Here is a 22,054-nt window from a genome sequence, read left to right as displayed (position 1 = left end):
ATTTTATAAGGTACATTTGTCATGGAATTATGGGGAATAAATCTTCTCACATGTGAATGTATATAATATTAGTAAGACTAGTATTGTAAAAATGACAGTTTGCGTGCTCTGTGGAGGTTGCGTTGCGACGTGCGACTGATGGCGGATAATAGATCTACGTACAGTTGAAAGCTTCTATAAACCGCAAACCTATATCCTTCTGGAACTGCTGAAGTATCAGTGATGGCGCAGGATGAAGTCACTCGTTTTATATGTGTTTTCGGTGGCATATATCAAGGAAAAGAAAGGTAGGTTAAGAAAAAAAGAAGGAAGGGAGGCGAAGCAGAAAATGCTCATCCCTACTGACATTGAGTCATTTGTGGTGTATGACTACTTAGTCTAGTTCGCTTGTGTTAATTTACTTTTTAAACAAGAGCACCCTAATAGATTAAGGAAAACAAGCGCAAATACTGTATGACTGGACAAAGAACTGTATGGATAGAAGTGGTTCGAAAAAAAGCTGAAAGTATCGGAATATATGTGGTTTTAAAATATGGTACTGAAAACAGTATTCTGATGCATGAATGGCTGTCTCACTTCTTGTCAAAGCTATTACAGCTCGTTTTTGTTTTTGCTGATTTTATAGGGTCATGAGCAGGCTTTGTTCTTATCAAGTTGTCTATTTTTGCTTGCAATAGGATTACTCGGTAGGAAGTAAAACCAATTCAACATCACAAACACTATTTAAAGGGGTATTTTGCACAATAAGTTAGTAAAAATATCATTGGTTCATGGCATCCCACTTGACGATAATGAGCCGTAATTAAACAAAGTGTTCTGCCCCACATGCATGTGTGGATAGAAATGATCTCCCCACCATCATGTTTGATGGTCAGTAACTCCACCCTCCCCCTTTTGCGATGTCAGGTTCTTTTATGTTTGTGGTGTGTATAAAAATGGCCCTAATCTAAGCTCCTCATTGAACACACTGTCTCTACCAGTTCCATGTTGCAAGCAAATCAAATGGCTAAAGCTTATGTATTGTGGGTTAGACATCCATTTAGTATATCACTCTGTTAATGGTAAACTAATGGTATAAGTTATAAGATACTGGTCAGATTATATGTGGTTTAGAGATGGTGAGGACAGAAAGCAGCCCAAATAATATGAAAATCATATGGTTGTAAGTTTTCCGAGTGGAAAAACAAAACATTGTGCAACTCACAAGAATTTAGGACATAATGAGCTTCTTATAATTGGCCTTAGTTGATCAGCATCCATGAAATTAGTGAGTTATATATCTGCTTGCAATGGGAAAAAGGACATGACAATTAGGAAGAATAATGCAATCTTAACCATTAGAGAGATTCGGAATCTCATATTGAGGAGTAGGAGTATAAGGTTATAACCAATAATCAATGAATAATGAGAGAGGGTAAACCGTGTATTCTAGCATTTGGTTATATTTATAATAATTACAATTGTGGTTCGTTATATTCATAATCAGTCTAGGTATTAGGCAGTCCATCATAAAGTGCCTCATTGGTGGGCGGAAGTTCAGGTCAGTGTCAAGTAAGTGTTATTAGTTTTTTGAACTTGGTGATAGTGTCACAGTTACGGATAGGTTTTGGCAACCAGTTCTACAACAAAATATACCGCACTGTAAAGAACTTACAACGCATGGGTTTTGGGTGCGTTATAGTAAGAGCTATATTTGCGTTGTTTCTCAGTCTGTAGACTGGGTCATAGATCATGGTTCGGCAGTAAGTTAGAAATGTGGGTACATATATATCGTTGTTCTAAGGAGAGGTGCTTAAATTTACCTGTGTGGTCGAGAGTGGAGTCACATCCTACCAGGTAGAGTAATAAGCGTCTATGAACATATTCGACTCTTGTCTGTGTTATTCTTGTTTGGGAAGATAAAGGGGCGATATTCAAGAGAGGGTCGTACACATATTTCGTAAAGGGCAAACGTAGCCTCTGTTGTGAAGAACTTTTTCATTATGAAACAAATTAGTCGTTTATATTTAGAAATAATAAACGAGGTACATTCTTCAAATTTTAGGTTTCCTGTGTAATTAATCCGTAGATCACGTACTGATTTGAGTGTTTTGGCCCTACTTTTATTCAATTAAAGTTGTAGTTCATATGGATGTCTTATAAAATGCATGATTCCACACTTGTTGAGGTTAAATGGAAATCGCCATTTTTCACTCAAGATAGTTAGGTTGTTGAGGTCTGGCATACACTTTCACTTAGAGCCCCAGGATTAAAGCTGTGTAGTATTTTTAGATCATCAGCGCAGAAGTATGTTCTATCAAGTTTTATGATGTTATATATGTATGTGTATCATTTATCTACACAAGAAACAAGAGTGGGCCGGTAGTGACATTGGACCCTAACCACGCAATCCTCAAAGCTGAACACGAGACAACTGGAAAAATAGATATTCAATATTTAACGCGGAGAAAAACCAAACGATGAAGAAGGTGGGAAGAATGAATAGGGTTAATTCGAATTGATCGGGCGGCATGGCTCGGCCTTGCAGGCGTGGTCGCCCTTACTTGTTGTGACATAATCTTCTATTCATGTCAAATATATTGTTCTATCTGTAGCCTAGGTTTGTTCTCCATCATATATTGGTGATTATTACGATGCGATGAGTTGGTGTAGACAATGATGTGACTTGCACGTAAGATCCTGTAAACCAGGCAGTTACATCATGGCAAATTTACAATTTTAGGACTAGCTCGATTGATAAGAATAACTGGTCATCCATTTTAATTATCAGTCAAGATGGTTCACTAACAAGCTTTAATAGCACTTACATGCTTCAGTGGAATAAAATTGTTTAAACATCAAGCTCGAGAAGGTTTACAGGTGCGTTCAAGTTGAGGACCTTGTTGTTTGGAGGTCCTAGCGAGTGTCCGATTCCTAGGCTCTTTGCTGACCGGATGGACATTCTTGGGGACAGACTGTGCGACCAAATCACCGGTTGATTTTCCTACAATATTTGGGATGTTCGACTTCTTAGACAAGGATGTCTGGTCCTCTTCAACTTTGTTAGCGGCGAGCCAATCAATTACAGAGTTTTTAAGAACCACCATCGCATTCAGGGATCCTGTGCTGGGAGATCCAAGTCTTCCGAGGGAGTCTATTACGGCCGATTTTGTGATGGTGCTGAGTTTCAACATCTCGTCACTAATGTTATTACATGCTCCATCATTACTAGCTCTGTCGAGATCCCTCTCCTTGTTTTGATTACACGTCTTTGTTTGTCTTCCCGTTTTACGACTGTCTTTTTTCAAGTTTGATGATAACTTATTCCGCGGACCTGTAAATAGGACAATGATGTTGCTCAGCAAAACATTAATATCTGTGTTGCACATGACATATACTCACCCATGATCCGACTTACTGAGTCTGTTTTTGGCAGTTGCAATGAGATCTGTGCACGCTTCATGGAACCGACCTTTGCACTTGTCTCACTGCATGCAAGATGTGACAGCAAGACAGTATCCTGGACGTCTGCATGAATTTTCCACGACTATAGTGCAGTAAATTGTTTTATAGATCCTAGCAAAAGCCTCTCTTCCTGAGTTACTGCCGGTCCCAAGCCCGGGTAAAGGAGGAGGGTTGGGCATGGGGTTAGCATCCCCATCCCGTAGAAAACTAACTCGATAAAAAAACGCTCACCAGAAAAAATAATTCAAACCATTTAAACTCTGCCCTGAGAGTTTGAAGGTCTTCATTTAGAAGAATTATGACGCTTTATGGTGAAAGCCGAGTTCCTTCGGAAGCCACGAGGCCGATGCCCCTCCTAACAACCAGGGCAAAAATTTTTATAGGTACATGAAACGTACAGACAATGTGGGAGACCGGGAAGACCAGTCAAATAGCAACGGAAATGAGGAGATACAACTTGGCAGTACTGGGAATCAGCGAAACCCACTGTGCCCAAGCTAGACAGAAAAGGCTAAATACGGGAGAAATGCTACTATACTCCGGTCATGAACAGGAAAATGCTCCGCACACTCAGGGAGTTGTCTAATGCTGTCCAATGTAGCACGAAATGCACTTGTAGGATGGGAATCTCACGGATCCAGAATCATCAAAGCATCATTCAAAACAAGGAAGGAGGGGATCTTAATGAATATTATCTGATGTTATGCACCCACCAATGATAGCAACGACGACATCAAAGATCAATCCTATGAGCGGCTGCAGTCAATCATAGAAAAGTGCCCAAGAAAGGACCTCACTTTTCTGATGGGTGATCTAAATGCCAAAGCTGGAATAGACAACATCGGATATGAAGATATCAAGGGACGACATGGACTGGGAGAAAGAAACGAAAATGGAGAAGGATTTGCAAATCTGTGTGCATTCAACAAATTGGTCATAGGAGGCACAATATTTCCACACAAACGTATACACAAAGCTATGTGGATCTCACCGGACCACACTACAGAGAACCAGATAGATCATATTTGCATCAATAAAAAATTCCGAAGGACAATGGAGGATGTGAGAACCAGGAAAGGAGCTGATATAGCTTCAGATCACCACCTAGTTGTAGCCAATTTAAAACTGAAGCTAAAAAAGAACTGGACAAGTGGACAAACAGCATTACAAAGGTTCAATACAGCCTTCCTTCGAGATACTAACAAAATCAACGAATTCGAGATAGCTCTCAACAACAGGTTCCAAGCTTACAGGATCTACTGGAGGAAGAAGAAACTACTATGGAGGACAACTGAGAAAGTATCAACGTATCAAGAGGTTCTGGGTCTAAAGAAGCACCATCATAAGGAATGGATGTTTATAGAAACACTGGACAAGATCAAAGAAAGGAAGAACAAGAAGACAGCAACTAACAACAGCCGAACACGAACAGAGAAAGTCCAAGCGCAAGCTGAATACATAGAAGCAAACAGGCAAGTTATGCATTAAAGCTGACAAGAAGAAATACGTGGAAGAACTAGCAACGACGGCGGAAAAAGCTGCAAGGGAGGAAGGAAGAAATCAGAATGGCCATCAGACAAATCAAGAGCGGGAAAGCAGCAGGACCCGACAATATGCCAGCTGAACCACTGGAGTCAGACATCGAAGTAACTACAAACATGCTTCACCTTCTATTCAAAAAGACTTGGGATGAGGAACAAGTGCCGATGGACTGGAAAGAAGGACACCTCATCAAGATTCCGAAGAAAGGAGATCTGAGCAAATGTGAAAACTAAAGAGGCATCACACTACTGTCAATACCAGGAAAAGTCTTTAACGGAGTTTTGCTGAATCGAATGAAAGATGCAGTAGACGCCCAACTTCGAGATCACAAGCTGGATTCCGCAAGGATCGGTCGTGCACAGACCAAATTGCAACACTACGGATCATCGTCGAACAATCAGTTGAGTGGAACTCATCACTATACATCAACTTCATTTACTATGAAAAGGCATTCGACAGTGTAGATAGGAGGACATTATGGGAACTTCTTCGACACTACGGAGTTCCTGAGAAGATTGTCAATATTATCCGGAACTCATATGACGGACTACAGTGCAAGGTCGTGCATGGAGGACAGCTGACAGATGCATTCCAAGTAAGGACCGGAGTCAGACAAGGCTATCTGCTCTCTCCCTTCCTCTTTCTTCTGGTGGTCGACTGGATTATGAAGACCTCGGCATCTGAGAACCAATTAGACGATTTGGACTTCGCAGATGACCTAGCCCTCCTATCTCATACACATGAACAAATGCAGATAAAGACAGCCAATGTAGCAGCAGTCTCTGCATCAGTAGGCCTCAGGATACACAAGGGGAAAACCAAGGCCCTCAAATTCAAAGCGGAGAACAGCAATCCAATCACTCTTGATGGCGAAACTCTGGAAGATGTAGAATCGTTCACATACCTGGGAAGCATCATCGATGAACAAGGAGGTTCGGATGCAGACGTAAAGGCGATGATTGGCAGAGCAAGGGCCGCATTCCTACAATTGAAGAACACATAGAACTCAAAACAACTTTCAACCAATATCAAAGTCACAATCTTCAATACGAATGTCAAGGCAGTTCTACTGTATGGAGCTAAAACTTGGAGAATTACAACAACCATCATCAAGAAGGTGCAAGTATTTATAAATAGCTGTCTACACAAGATACTAAACATCCATTGGCCGGATACAATCAGCAGCAGCCTTTTGTGGGAGAGAACAAATCAGCTTCCAGCTGAAGAGGAAATTAGGAAAAGACGATGGAAATGAATTGGACATACACTACGCAAATAGTCAAACTGCATCTCGAGACAAGCCCCAACTTGGAATCCTGAAGGAAGGAGGAAAAGAGGAAGGCCAAAGAACACATTACGTCGGGAAATAAAAGCAGATATGGAAAGGGTGAATAACAACTGGAAGGAGCTGGAAAGGATTGCTCAGGACAGGGTTGGATGGAGAATGCTGGTGAGCGGCCTACGTTCCTTCACGAGGAATAACAGGCGTAAGTAAGTAAGTAAGTAAGTAAGTAAGCAAAAGCCTAGGATCTCAAAAAATAGTACACTAAAACGGGTAAAAATGGATATTAACAGGTGATGAAAACGGTTAAGACAAATTGAAACAAACCTTGACGTGAAAAACCAAAAAACCAAGTAGTAAGCTGGGGCAAAACCACAGTTAACTATTAAATTGGGTAAAACTAAAAAAGAAAAGTAATCTATTGAACGAATAGCTCAGAACAGATTCTTTCAATCAGAAGTGGCACTTTTGTTGCGTAAGAACACGACAAAAGTTTGAGAAATGGAAATCACGTTAGGACTAAACGTCTCGTTCATAAAGCGCGCGTTTTATTAGTGTGCTAATAGTTACCTTGTCCAAGTATATACGAACTAAATAGTCATCATGCAACCTTCTCGTGACGACTTTGGCAGAACCTGGAAGCTGTACTAATGGGTACTCTAAACGATTGAATGAAAAAACTTCTGATCGACAGCTTCTGGATGCAGTTGCGAATCGCCAACTTAGACGATCTTTAGTGTCGGTTATTATGTTAGGCTCATATGCCTTATTCTAGCTTTCGGACAGGCCAATCCATTCATTCCACTTGAGTCACATTTTGACCTTGTAAATTATTCACTCATCAATCAGGAATGTTTTTATATGAGCGCATATGTGTGTGTACATTTCTTATCCTACTCATCATATGTCTGTAACTTATTTTTGCGTGACTATATATATTGATTAACTCCTGACTAAATGGAGTTGACTCACATGCATTCTCAACTGCACGTCGTTTCGCTTCGTTCTGTTTCACTCGCTTCATATACAAAGTATGTGTATTCAAAGGTCCATTTTCGTTATTTGAGTTATTAAATTCCCTTATTGACTAACGCGATTTGATTAGATTAAATATATGAGAAGAGGCGACATATATATTTCAATAACAATCCGTCATACGATCTACTTGGAGTCAGACCTTGGGCCACTAAAGTGGAGAGCCCATCGACAACATCGTGCGATCTAAGTGACGACAAAATAAAGATCCCAACTAAAGACCTGTGTCTAAAGATTTGGGGGCCTCCTCAAGTTAGACGGCAATGGTGTGACCAACTAGCTAACGTCAAAGTCACATCTCATGGTTAGTACCTAACATAGATTGTCCTTTAGTAATATAAATACTTTTATGACCATACAACACAAACGACGTTATTAAAGAAGTATATTAGTAAGAGTAGGAACCAGGAACAGTGAGACCTTTATATCACGGGTCGGTCTATGACGTTGACCTTGACAAGGGTCGGTGAACTGTTCGGTATTCAGTGATCTGGCCATCAGATAATCCGTCTAATGTCCCGTAAAATTATATTTATCCTACAGAGTACCATAAAATAAGACTCAGGGTTACAACGAATTAATGTACAGTACTCGCTTGCCACTACCTGGGAAGTATTCTAGTCCTGTAGTTGATGTACCTTTGGACAGCTGATTTTTTACGAGAGATCAGAGCTTATGTGAGCGGGTTGAAATTGCAGACTGGCAGACAACAACAATTACTTACCTGCTTACTGTCAAGCCCTAATTATTGTTTGAACATTTTGTTGCAGTTTATATTGTCCACAAGACCCTAAAACATCCTTGTAGTCGCAGAAGAAAGTTTGTGAATAAAAGAAATGAACTGCAATCGATCTCATGCATACAACGATTCCTTTGAAGGTAGGCTGAAGTCTGCTTTAGATTCAGTAGTTCCAACGGGTATATCATGGGTATTACAAGTCTGCCAATCAATATTTCGTTCTCCGACTACTTAAGAACCACTAGAAATAAGAACTGCTCCATTTTACACGGAAGAACCTATAATATTTATAAGTGTTTGAATTATCGTATGAACTAAGAATCCCAGAATTAACGCAACTGAATCAAGAAGTATGACACAAGCACGAACGAATGTATTGTATTTAGAATTCGAAGTCGAGCACTCAACAAGTACAAAAGAATGATTAATTAATTCAAACACCACAGAACCACACATAAAAACTAGTCAAAGATGTCAGTGGACAATTAGCTTACCATCACCGTGTAATTCGGTTTGGATCTAGTACAATAATAATTGGCGGGAAAACGAACTGTGAGGGACGTGATGCTTTTAACGGCGACGCGACGTTTCGCCCTGAACAGATTTGATAGATGGACTTATTTCAAGCAGTGCAGTGCGTATTACTCCCTAGGCTCAAATGATTCATCGGAAGATAAGTCTCAACAGTCTTGGTGGAGTGGGAAAAATGCATGGAAAATAGGTTGTTTTACTTTGGGATGTTCCAGTTTGTTTGCGGTTGGGTTTGCCGTGGCTACTTGGGGTAAGATAGGTAGTGAGTTATTCATGCTTAATAGGTCCTCCGAAAAAGGATGATAACGGAGTTGAAGTAAGTGGGTAATTCCTAAACATTCCGATTAGATTGAAGACAATTTTAGTCGAAGTAAGCGACAAATACGTACTTAATAGTTCGCAGAACCAATTATCTGGGGATACCTTTGTCGGACTTTCAGTTCTCTGCTTGAATTCAACCAAGTAAGTATTCAGAGCACACACTCAGTGTCTGTAGAGCATAAAGGATCCTGTTAGTGAAAAACTCCTTCCAGATCCAGTACAACCTCCATATTACCAACCACCATATACTCTTGTTCTGGAGATGACAGACGTGCTTGTTCATCCTGATTGGAAGGTAGTGTATTATCTATAAATTGGTTTAAAAATGACAGTTTCGCTCAGGTTGGCGCTTTAAGAAAAGAGCAGCGTTAGATTTGTTTTTGCAACAGCTATCTCCTCACTATGAGGTTGTTGTCTATACAAACGAATCAGTAATGGTAAGTTTGAACATTTTTGGAAATTTTAGTTTGGAGGAATAATTAGGTACACCTTTTGCATTGTTGGTATCAGTAACTTGCAATATGTATCAGTCAATGTATATCGTTAACGTATGTTCTTTCCAATTTGCGTCCAGTCTTTAACGACACCGAAAATCGCGAGTAAATCTAGTCCTATCATGCTAAATGAGACTTGTATAAAAGTGAATCTTCTGACGAGATGAATAAAATTACTAAAGAACCAACATATGGGTGGTAGTTTCTGTAAAAACAGGTCATGGTAATTTAGATGAATATTTTCCCAGATGGGAATGTAAGCGTTGATAAAACCTTAGAAGTGGTTAAGTACCTATTAGTGTGTAGCAGCCTAATCTTTAGGTCTTATCAGACTAGCTATAGCTAATCTGAAACGAGAAACAGCAGCTGGTCCAGATGGATTGACTCAAGATGTCTTTAAAGATGGTGGTCCAGTTTTAGCGATTAGGTTGACTAATATTTTAGCTAAGATCTGGGAGTTGGACGTGATCTCATCTGACTGGTCACAATATATAAGAAAGGGTCGAAATCGTCCTGTGATAACCATAGAGGGATTAGTTCGACTAATATAGCATCTAAAATACTAGCCTAAATAACCATCTCTCGCCTGATAAAGACTCGTGAACTGCAAACACGAAAAAATCAAGCTGGCTTCAGACCTGTTCGTGGCTGAATAGACAACATATTCACCGTTCGTCAGGTTCTAGAACACAGGAATGCTTATCGGCGTCCGACAATGGTGGTCTTTCTTGACTTAAAAGCAGCATTTGAGTCCGTAGACCGCGAGATCCTGTGGCAGTGTCTGTCGTTGAAAGGCGTACCTCAGAAGTACATAAACCTTGTAAAGTCTCTTTACTCGAACACCACTAGTCGAGTCAGAGCTTATGGCAAACTGTCATCTAATTTTGCAACCTCAAGTGATATCCATCAAGGCTGTCCACTTTCTCTATTTTCCTTTCAATTCATAGACCTACCGATGGGAATAACGCTCTCATCGATTGAATTTTCTGGCATTGATCTCCCACCAGGAGGTCTACTTATCGACTTAGAATACGCAGATGATATAGTCCTGTTTGGCGAAGACACTGATAAAATGCAGTCTTTTGATAACACTGAGCAACGATGCCAGGATGTTTGGGATGCGTTTCTCCCCCTCTAAATGCCAGTTGTTGCTTCAGGACTGGCCTGCGTCAACACCTGAACTAAGGATAAAGAGTGAAGTAGTCGACAATTTCGATCACAATGGCGTCGATGTATACACTCCTTATCTTCCCTTAAGCTATGAGATTAAAATCGTTTCATATCTTTCTTTCTACAAACTAATTCTGTCATCCTGTACTATGTCCTTGTATGCAAATTTTCTTTATATATTACCACCACTGAATTAACTACTTCTAGGAATCCGTGTTCATCTTGTTGTGCTAATGAGGTATGGTAACTTGGACCGATGCACAAATGTGCCTGGTCCTACATTGTAGCTGACTGACTTATCAAGTCTGAAAGCCAAAGCGATGTGTACTTGTATTTGGCATGTTTCGCACTCATGGATTGTTCGTTAAATGTAAATAGCGTCCGATTAAATAAATATTTCCGAAAAAGGGTCGTAAGTTGTAATCTCTTCACCATAATGGCAAAATAAATTAGTGCTTGGATTTTGTGAAGCTCTGCATTACGGTTCTCCTAGGATTTTCCAGACTTCATCTATTGTATTCAAACTAGTACAACCAACGTGGAATCAACTACAGTTCATAAGTTCTGATTTATTCCTGCAGTGTTCATATAGCTCAATCTATCTCGACTGCTAGTCGTGAAGTATTTTGATAGACTTTGGAAATTAGACTTCACTCATTTAGATCAGTAAATGTAGTCTCGCCGAATCTTACGTCATTTACATCTTATAGGTGTCATTACCGAGGTTTGCTTGCTAATTTCGAATAAATAGAGCATTGAGTAGATTGTTATTATTAGGAATAATATGTTTGTAATATTCCAATGAGTAGAAACATTAAATTTTTAGATTTTCTAATATTTCGTCACTCAGTGTAGGCCACTTCAGAGAATAAATAAATAAGTTTAATTGATCCAAATTTAAATAGAAGGTAAGAACACTTGGTATTATTATTATTATTATTACCATCTATTTATTTTTTAAACACAAACATTGGTACAAGGAGGCACCAAATGTATACCCGCCACACAGATCATTCTATTTTTGTATAGTCTGGAATACTTCTCGGGTGCCCAAACCGGAGCAAGTGGTTTTCTCAGGTGCCGAACCTTTGACCTGAAGGTCTAATCCACAAGACAGTAGAGCAACGTTAGGAGATGTAGTCCCATGTTAGCCGATGACCATGCAAAGGCATTTTGAGAGGGAGTCTTGACTCTCTCCACACTCGGCATTTGGGGGGCAAGAATATTTGGTGCGATCAATTAAAAACAAGTCTGATCAAGTCAATGTCATGTCATTCCGGTCAGGGTGATCTATGTGCTGCATGTTTGTTTATTTATGTTAAAGAGTGAAAGAACTGCGAAGTCTGTGGTATGAAAGGATACGGTTGAATTTGTGTATACGATAGTGGTGTAAGATGTGAATAGAATCAGACATGATAGCTCGGATGGATGGTCCAGGTCGGATAGATAGTGGGGCATTTTTTTCTATTGAGGAAGATATGATTACGTAATAAATGTAAAGCTTCAGCTGCTCGCTTTTCTTTGTAGTTGGAAAAGCCTTTTTTGTATTATTTTGATGTTTTTAATATTGACTTGATGGTTATTGAAAATTGCGTGAACTGCTACTATCGATCTAATTTTGAGTCTTTTCAATTCTATTGGATTATTTGGAGCTTCCCTTGTGCACCTAAGATGTTCTTTGGCTCTAGTCAAGATTTCACGAGATGACTCTACAATGTTAAAGGTGTCACAACCGACACATTCTAATTTGTAGACATAATTCTGTTATGCGAACTGAACTATTTCGAAGGGTGTTCGTTGTTTTGTGATATACTTTAATCCTGTATTGTTTTAAGACTCTTTGGAGTTCTGTTATTGTACATACAAATTCAACTCTATCCTTTCGTACCACAAATTTCGCACTTTTTCATCCTTTAACATACATAAACAAACATGCAGCACATAAACCACATTGACCTCAATGACATGACATTGACTTGATCAGACCTGTTTTTAATTGATCGCACCGAATATTCTTGCTTTGTTCTATTTAAACGTGGGTTGATTTAACTTGTTTATTTATTCCCTGAAGAAGTGGCGTATACTGAGTCACGAAACAGAAAATTTAAAAAATTCTACTCATTGGAATATTACAAATATATTATTTTCTATTAGTCATTTGCTTTTGTTTGTAACTGCTTACTGCGTGGATACGCGCTGACAAAATCTTTTCAGTATTATTTATAAGTAATTTCACTGTTTCGAAGATTGGAGGTCCTGTCTTGGCTCAGATGGATCCTCAAGGACAGTTTATTCACTTTCGACTGTTTCGCGAAGCAACCCGCTATAAAGGAGGAAAACACATCAAGGATCTGTCATGTCTTAATAGAGATCTCTCTCGTGTGGTGTTCGTTGACTGGGATCCTGCTGCAGCTCAGTTGCAACCACGCAATTCACTGATTATAAAACGTTGGGATGGCGATGAGTCAGACAGAGAATTGATAGACTTAGCTGCCTTCCTAAGAAGTAAGTACAGCCCTTAGCGAAATAGAGATTTGAAACATCAGTAACTTTGTGATATTATGAGGAAGCATTGACGTTGATAGTCAGGCCTTGATTCCGTTTATAAGTAAGCAACTAATAAAATTTACATTCCCCAGTTTCTTATGTCTTGGATACTTACTTACGTCTGTTACCTCTCGTGGGGCACACGTCCTCCAATCAGGGATTGTCAACCAACTACGTCCTGGGCTCTCCTTTCCAGTTGCCAAGTGCTATTCTTTTAATGTCTGTGTCCGGCGTAGTGTGTGCTTTGGATTATATTTCTTATGTTTTCTCCGAAGATTCCGAGTTAGGTCTAGCTTTGTGATGCAGTTTGATTATTTCCGTAAGGTACGACCTGTTCACCTTCAGCACCTTTTTCTAATTTCCACCTCAGCTGGAAGCTGGTTTGTTCTCTGCCACAGTAGGTTGTTGCTAATAGTATCTGGTCTATGAATCTGGTGTATCTGGTGTCAATATCTGTTCTTAACTACCTGTACCTTTTTATGATGATTGTATTTCTCCAAGTTTCAGCTCCCTACAATAGAACTGTCTTAGTGTTAGTATTGAAAATTCACATTGGTTTTGGTTAAGCTGTCTTGAGTCCCATATGTTCTTCAATTGTAGGAATGGTGCCCTTGCTTTGCCAATCCATGCCTTCACCTCTGCATTAGACCCCCCTTGTTTTTCAATGGTACTACCCAGGTATGTTGGATGGTTGTAGTAAGGTTGTAATAGACACTTTTAATGCTGCCTTTCCAGTTGTCCAGGGCTTCTTTAGCTTCGGTTTCAACTTAGTAACCACCAAGTGATGATCTGAACCAATATCAGCTCCTCACTTTGTTCTCAAGTCCTTCATGGACCTTCTAGAGTCTTTATTAATTCAGGTATGATTGATTTGTAGTGTTATCAGTTGAAACCCATGTAGCTGGAGGAGACTATAATTTATGGACAAACTAAACAGATTTAGGATAACCGGTCTTGGTTTTTGGCGCGAAAAATTTTCACCCATTTATCTAAATAGCGTTTCGGCATTTAAGCTGATTTCAGTTCGTGATGAAAACCATAAATCTAATTCCTAAGCTTAACCATCAATTGTAAATCATGGTCCTTATTCTTCAAACTGCTTTATAACCCTCATTTAGCCGTAGTAAATTGGTGGACGTTCCCAAAGGTCGTCCATAAATTATAGTCTCACCAGAAAATGGTTCCACTTATAACGATGTTAATGAGAGTACATAGATTGGCTAGCTTCCCACTATTCTCATTTCTTTCTGCTAGTCCATATCGCCCTATGGTACTTTCATGTCCCGTGTTGTCCATACAGACCTTAGCGTTCAGGGCCACCATTAAGATGGTCAGTTCTTTTCCTGCGCAGTTCTTTACGATAGACTCCAACCACATAAAACCGTATTTTGCCTATAATTGTGTTGTTTTACTGAGAAAAATCCTATCCAGCTGACTAGTCGTGTCTCTAGTGTAAATTCATCGTACGTTTGTTCCATCAAGTCGACGACATTGTATCATTTCTTTTCATCTGTTAATCAAGGTTAAATTCACTCATTTTAGCAACCCCAAAATATACATAATCATGACGCATCTAGAACTATGCTCCATATTTGTTTTACCTCCGTACAGAATAGGATGTTGGTATCTATTTTTAGTAGCATGTATCCTATTTCAATTCCGCCCATTGGTTTTTCGTGTACAAAACCATCGGTATCGGAGGGTTAAGAATGGGACTTCCTTAATTTCCAGATTGAAGTTACAAGACAAACTCATGATGACTAGTCAACCGCTATCAATTAATCGTAGTCAGTAACTATTTAAATGTCTCGTTCTGAAACTTGGTGAAATTTACCTCTCCTTTCAGCTCTAGTTTACCGGTTGTTACATTTTCAAATGCTCGTCAACTAGCCTTATCATATGTTCCTCTGTTCTTAATTATTCATAATTTTCCAGTGATTGCAATGGGGAGTGTAGATGATGTTCGCCTTGTGCTAGATTACTACAGAGAGTTCGATGATCCTCTAGCCTTCTTCCGTGAAAAGCATGAAGAACTTATGGTGAGTCAATGTTGAACTTAAGTTTATTTGTTTAAAACCATGGATACTTTTGTAGTGTTAACAGGCAAACTACAGCCAAAAAATAATTTATGAAGTATTTATTTCAAACGAAACCAGGTTTTTCAGCTATAATATTGGACTATCCACATGGCGTTGTATATCCGACATTGCGAAGGCAGCAAAAGTGATTAAGGGTGGTATATGTCACACAGCCCTGTTCGATAATAGATCTCTTTTATTACACCACCATCAACGTAGATTTTCGATCATCTTGACTGTTTCTAATGGCTGACCACTCATAGTTAAAGATATAGATGATAAATAGCTTGTTGGTGGCTACTTTATTGGAGGTTGGTTCTTCTTAGAAATAGGTTGTGATCTGCCCAAGACTGTAAAAGATGATCACCTTATTTTTAATATGTAGGTGCCACCCATGTGACCCTTTTATGTGGCTATGCTTTCGACCTAAGCACACAACTCCATAGTTATCTTCAAAACACCAAGCTATCCACTATGTTTGAAGAGATTACGAGGTCACCTAAGATCGGCAGAAGCACGAACGAACCAAGCACACAACTCAAGTATATATATATATATAATAAAAGTCGTTAGGAAATGCCACAAAATAGCGTATTATAAAAGGCAACAAGCCAATGACATTTAGGGTCCCTCCAAATGGGAAGTAGAATCTGAGGGTAAAAATGGGCGCTCTTGATGCGAAAACGAGAAATTCAAATTCCAAAATAAAATTACAAAAATAAGACGCTTACTGAGCGATTTCTGGGGATCTAGCATCCCCGATACTATCTTAGTTTAGCGAACTGTCCATCACACCTATTCTGTAGTTAGCGAGAGGATCATTAGAGATTATTTGTTTCAACACGAACATTGGCACAAAGGAGCACCAAAATATACATGCGCCACACAAAAATGAGATTGATAAAAGATGAGTATGATAAAAAGAGAACGAAAACAAATAGAAATTAGTGTGTGGAAGTGGACAGAAAATGGTAATAGTGATTAGAGAAGCAGTTCAGTTAAGAAAAATACAACCGGAAAGGATTCTTTCAGTTGAGGAAGTTATCCTCTTATATGAAGAAAGTAAAAGAAAATTATAACAGGATCGCCATCGGCTTTTCTTCTGACCCATGTCTGATTGCCCATGCGTCTTAACACAGTGACTTGAGATCGTTTATATAGGACAGAATTTCCACCATGGGCGAGCTTTTGTGGGTTGAAAAATAAAGGATTACACAGTAAGCGAATAAAAGGGAATAGACAAATGATGGAATATAAAATAAGAGTGGATGTTACCGAATAAGTATAATTTATGGAAATAAAGATTGAGGCGATCATGACAAAAATACCACCTTTTCACTTATGTTTGTTGCTCTGTGGTTTCGTAAATATCGACCAATGAAACCTTCCATGTTTTTCATTTGAAAATGATCTAATGGATTCTGTGGAAATTATCTGTGTTTGAATTATAAATTAAGAGTAACTTACTCAATCTACTGTAAAAATAAAGTCAGTTTTTAATATGTTCGTGGGCTATGCTAATATTTCGCAACACCGATTTCAATACAATGAATGAGACTACTTTTATCCTCTCTAACTTAAGTGAGAAGTGCTGTTTCTTAATTAAAGCTTTGTTGGTTATGACATCGGTAGAATTAAGAAGACATTTAAGCCAATCTGCTATACATCGGTTACAGTAATTAGAACTTATGAACTAAATACTTGTCACTAAACACAAATCATAATAAAAATTCATTGAAAGTTCCTAAAGTAATGTGACAAAAATGTGTTCACATCAAATCGATACTGATTTCCTTCCTCATAAGTTGTTCTTGAAGATCGCACATCCTCGACAAGACCCAATATACGTCTCGAAATAACGGGTTTGGATAAGCGTAAGCAATCCACATATGTATATAATTTCATGGTAAAATTGTATATCAAATTAGTGCTCACCACCTCATTTCGTGTTATTGTTGAATATGGTGTTGGAATGTTTCATGGTTAGCGACAAGCAGTATCTGACACATCTCAGTTCTTACTGACCATAATCTTCTGGGGTAATATACAGTTCATTTACTTAACTAACTACTTATAACTCAGAACAAAAGCTACTGGTTACTGGTGAACCTGCTGTAGTTTTTTTTTCAAAAATGAAAGGATCTACCTCGGTTGTATTGTTAACTGAAAGATATCCCTCATCATATTCCACTTATGTTCACTCAGTTTCCGTTTTTCCCTTTGATTTTATTACCTTCCTATCCTTTTTTCACCCTTCACAATGTCATCTCGACATTTGTATGGAGCATTCTTATCTTGGTATCCAGTTTTATGTGCAAAAATGAATAAATAATAATGACTAATTACATTCCAACATGTTAATTTTACAGAAATTCTAACGAAGGTTTGGATTTTGGTAAGAATGATTTCCAGATGCTGGGTTTTACCTACCGTTAAAATTGATAATAGCTACGACTCCTCAAAGTTGTAATCACCGGTAAAAAGTAGGGCATAGATGTTTTATTTTTCACCCTTTATTTCTCGAGTACTCATACTCAAATATCATATCATTCGATTTTTCCTAGCATAAATGTGAATTGTTGTTACGTGCGGTGTCTGAAATCTGATACTAATACTCGATGTGCTACGCGCTAACCCTCTGACTTTTTGAGTGAGAAGGTATATTGGACTAGCAAATAAAATTCATATATATATATAAATCTACTCCTAAGGAAATTAATCCATTTCTTAGCCATTGAAATGCACTTGTCCTTCAGGTCAATTTTGATTGTCTTCGATTGACCTTCCCGTTAGGCTACTTCTGATTGGCTTACCACATTATAAATGGTTTATACGTATGCTAGTAATCGTCGTAAAAGAATATACTCAGTTAGTTTTTGATGGCTGACTGTTTGTTTTTCTAAATTACTTTCATGTTATTCTGGACTTTTTGCAATTTTTATTTATTCAGGAAATTCAAGCCAAACGTAAACAGGAAACAGAAAAAGCTTTATCGAAACGCATTCGACCAACATTTTCATTTACTGGTATGGCTAGATCCTGATATCATTGATTTTACCAGCAATAACATCTCAGAACGTTGTACAGGAATAATCCTCAAGGGGATTTTGAAATCCTCTTGTTTTTATATAAATATAATCTTATGTGCTTAAATTTTTCACTTTTGAAACCATTTATGGATTTAGAGATTCCTGCCCGCGGTAATTTTTTAAATTACAATTTACCAAGTGTCATCATACAATTAGGAGCAATTCGACTTCATGTGGTCAGTATATTCGCTCTGTAAATTGTTGCTGCTTACTTTATACTTCCATTATTGCAAATGTGACACTTGATGAGATTGTATAAATTTTCCATTTGGAACAGTATAGAATAACAATGAGTGACATTTTTTAAAGGGAGAGTTGAAATATAAAAACGCCATTTATCGTATTATAAACATTCGTGAAACGGTGTTCGGAAAGTATGAAACTCTATCAGTCTATTTGGTTGCTAAATTTGGCCATTAGATCTGTACAGTTCTCAGGGGTTGTCACTGTATTCAGTACACTTTTCTTATGGTTAGGGTCAGTCAGTCAGTCGTACGCAACGTGGAACCTGGCGCTTGTTTACATCGATTTAAGCTGTTGTGCCCCATTATCACACAGATGAAAATGTCAGGGCGAATCTCAGTAGGATTGTTGAACTCCAAGCTATTGCCTGCTTTAACATGATATTCCAATAAGAGTAACAGCAAAATATAAAGCGTTGGATGTAATTAACACGTGATGTACTTGTCTAAATTGAAGTTGAATAAAACCATTATTTTGGTTCCCTCTATCTTTATACGCTTCAAGTTATTCAAGAACAAATTAGGTGAGCTGACTGAGTATCATCTCTAATCAACAGTGCACTTGAGTTCCCTCTTTAATTCTCTTGATCAATATCTATTTTTTGGATTCCGAGTTAATCCTAGATGTTTTGTAGGCTTAAGTGATGTGACTTCATGCACATCTCTTCCTTCATTACGATTTACTCAGCCCTTATTTAGATTTGGTGAGGCTTCTATTTGATAGTGTTTTTGATGTACTACTGAAATGAAGTTTTTGGTAGAAAGTTTATTACTCCATGGGAATCCAATATGTCTACATTTTTTACTCTCCTGTTCTCGCTGTTTGTGGTTAGTTGTATTAGTCTATCATTTATTAATCTTAATCTACCAAACAGTGTTTTTCGGGAATCTGATTAATAATAGTAAAAAAACAAAACGTTTAATTATCGCTGCCTATTGTCAACTATTTAGCAGGTTACTGGTTAGTTTTATTGGCGAGTAAAAGCTGTTCATCATAAATATAATGTTAGATGTTGACTCGAAACGCTGATACTCATTCGTTTTCGTGTCATGATAATGGTTCAACAAAGGCAAAGCAAAAGAGACTTCATTCTTATACGTTTAGTCGATACTGGACAAAGGATTGGTGTAAATCTAGTTTTTGAAAGTGCCTATCTAATTCCCAAAAATCTACCTTAGGAGTTCACACTAACTCATGTATCCGTGAAATGCTTGTATGCACTCTTCATCTTCGTTGTGTGTAACACAACTTGTCTAAAATTGCACTCAGAAAATAACTATGGTCATATATTTTACGTTTTTCGTCTCTTTAACTCAATTAATTAGTGTCAAACTAGTATATCAACTAATTATTTCGTTTTTGTTAGCATTACCCAACGTTCTACCCTTGAAAATTGTATTGCATTTAACTGGTCTATATAATTGATCACATGTTTAGAAAAAGACCTAATTATTATGCAGTATCATAACAACCTGTTTCAATTTATTTTTCAAACAAAGATTTAAGACTTGAATTACTCTATGTAAATTAATAATGACTATAAATAATTTTAATTAACTTACAATCATCCAATTTGTCTTATGCTTGCTACCATTGAAGTAACTACTTCTATGAATTCGGTGTTCATCTTGTTGTGCTAATTGAAGTATGGCAGATTGAACCGAAGCATATATGTGCCTGGTCTCACGTTGTAACTGACAGCTGAAAAACGTATGGTCTAAGTCCGCGAGTTAGTCGAAAGTCATTTCTTCGATTAATTTGTGGTTTATATATTTTTACTACTTAAATAGTATGAACATTAAAATAACTTTTTCCAGTGTTTTGCACGAACGATCATTTTAAACAATGGATTAATTAAAATATACCTTTTCAACAAAAGAAATCATATCTTGGCTGCACATATGGTTACCTAACTTTCAGCCAGTACATCTGGGTAATGTTCATTAACGAAGACCATAATTTGATCTTACTTTTGATAAATCATATTGTTCAGAAAGCAGTTTTACATTTTATGGGTCTTAAACGTGATAAACACTCATCATCTATTAAACCTCACCGGCACGGAATTTTTTATAAAATGGTGAATGTTGTGTTTTCGAAACAATGTACTGTAAGTTTTCCTCAGTGGATCTATCTAACATTGATGATTATACATTTTCAGAGATATAAATTGGCCATTCAATTCGGCAAAGTAAAGATTTTAGTCTTGAAACTTATTATTGTCCGAAAAGTGAGTAAACCTACTTCTAAGTTTATTCAGTTAGAAAAATCTGGGAATGATTGCGTTAAATTGGTTAATACTGTATATTAATTTTCAATAAACATTAATCAAACCATAATCTATTCATTACAAGCAATTGCCGATGAATTTAGATGGTTGAAATGAAATTACAGTCAGCTACAACGTAGGACCAGGCACATTTGTGCATCGGTCCAAGTTACCATACCTCATTAGCACAACAAGATGAACACGGATTCCTAGAAGTAGTTAATTCAGTGGTGGTAATATATAAAGAAAATTTGCATACAAGGACATAGTACAGGATGACAGAATTAGTTTGTAGAAAGAAAGATATGAAACGATTTTAATCTCATAGCTTAAGGGAAGATAAGGAGTGTATACATCGACGCCATTGTGATCGAAATTGTCGACTACTTCACTCCCTATCCTTAGTTCAGGTGTTGACGCAGGCCAGTCCTGAAGCAACAACTGGCATTTAGAGGGGGAGAAACGCATCCCAAACATCCTGGCATCGTTGCTCAGTGTTATCAAAAGACTGCATTTTATCAGTGTCTTCGCCAAACAGGACTATATCAAGAAGGAACGAATTGAGCGAAGAAATTTCTTTTCAATTAGTTTTTCATCATGGCTCTACACTAATATATATATATATATATTTACAATAATAATATAATACTCATCGAGTAGATACGTTACGTAATAATTACATAACGACATTTAAATTAACATTGATTAATTGGAAGAAAGAGGATTATCAATATTCAAAGTGATCAAGAAGTTGCTACGTTGCGTAATGTAAGAACAAAGAAGGAACAGAATTTTAACGGATGGTCAATAGGATGGTAGTTACGTAAGAATCAAGAGATGAATGTTGAGAAGTTGTTAAGTTCAAAAGCAACAGAAATAAAATTACAAAAGTTAAAAAAAAACAAGTGGAAGAAGTATGAAAAATAGTTCTTTTGAAGGAAATCTTAAACTGATGGCCAGGGCAGGGAAAGTGGTTGTACGAATCTCTTTTGGATGCAAAGGTCAGGTTTGTGAACATGGATTGCGATGGCTTCCGCAATGTGCAAGAGGCGCACTCGTAAACCATGTGGCAAATTAGATGGGATATTGTAGATAACCTTAAAAGCTTTATTCAATTCGACTTGATGACCTGTGTCAACCAAGTGAGAGAGAATAGAACTTTTAATCACTTTTACCTGTCCTTTGTTTAACCACGACGGATGATGTTCAGTAATGCGATGACGGACTTGCCGAATTGTCCGCCCAATATAACTGGCTCCACAGGAGCAGT

The 22,054-nt window shown here is 37.8% G+C and overlaps 1 protein-coding gene across 3 annotated transcripts; it reads left to right on the top strand.

Annotated features, from left to right (window-relative positions):
- Nucleotides 1–8,571: 8,571 nt before the first annotated feature.
- Nucleotides 8,572–18,336, top strand: TIMM50_1 (Mitochondrial import inner membrane translocase subunit TIM50). Of its 3 annotated transcripts, none has more exons than XM_051211901.1 (9): nucleotides 8,572–8,823; nucleotides 8,858–8,889; nucleotides 8,922–8,943; nucleotides 8,977–9,035; nucleotides 9,070–9,189; nucleotides 9,227–9,331; nucleotides 12,805–13,063; nucleotides 15,041–15,144; nucleotides 18,134–18,336. In XM_051211901.1, exons 1-9 carry the CDS (start codon nucleotides 8,607–8,609, stop codon nucleotides 18,224–18,226), a joined length of 1,011 nt encoding a protein of 336 aa, XP_051072024.1. In that variant the 5' UTR covers nucleotides 8,572–8,606; the 3' UTR covers nucleotides 18,227–18,336. The 3 variants fall into 3 exon arrangements, with proteins under 3 accessions (XP_051072024.1, XP_051072026.1, XP_051072025.1); XM_051211903.1 differs by adding an exon at nucleotides 13,706–13,783 and having other exon boundaries at nucleotides 8,858–8,943; XM_051211902.1 differs by having other exon boundaries at nucleotides 8,977–9,189.
- The last annotated feature ends 3,718 nt before the right edge of the window (nucleotides 18,337–22,054 follow it).

Source organism: Schistosoma haematobium, chromosome ZW (assembly GCF_000699445.3).
Source record: "Schistosoma haematobium chromosome ZW, whole genome shotgun sequence".
Taxonomy (NCBI): Eukaryota; Metazoa; Platyhelminthes; class Trematoda; order Strigeidida; family Schistosomatidae; genus Schistosoma; species Schistosoma haematobium.
Note: the sequence above shows the minus strand (reverse complement) of the source record. Positions and strands in the feature narration are given on the sequence as shown.

Excerpts from the sequence above, each read along its gene's own strand:
- TIMM50_1 (XM_051211901.1), top strand. The coding sequence starts at position 8,607 with ATGCTTTTAACGGCGACGCGACGTTTCGCCCTGAACAGATTTGATAGA. Across the intron at positions 8,944-8,976 it reads TGAAGACAATTTTAGTCGAA|AACCAATTATCTGGGGATAC; the intron begins GTAAGCGACAAA and ends AATAGTTCGCAG. Across the intron at positions 9,332-12,804 it reads ATACAAACGAATCAGTAATG|ATTGGAGGTCCTGTCTTGGC; the intron begins GTAAGTTTGAAC and ends ACTGTTTCGAAG.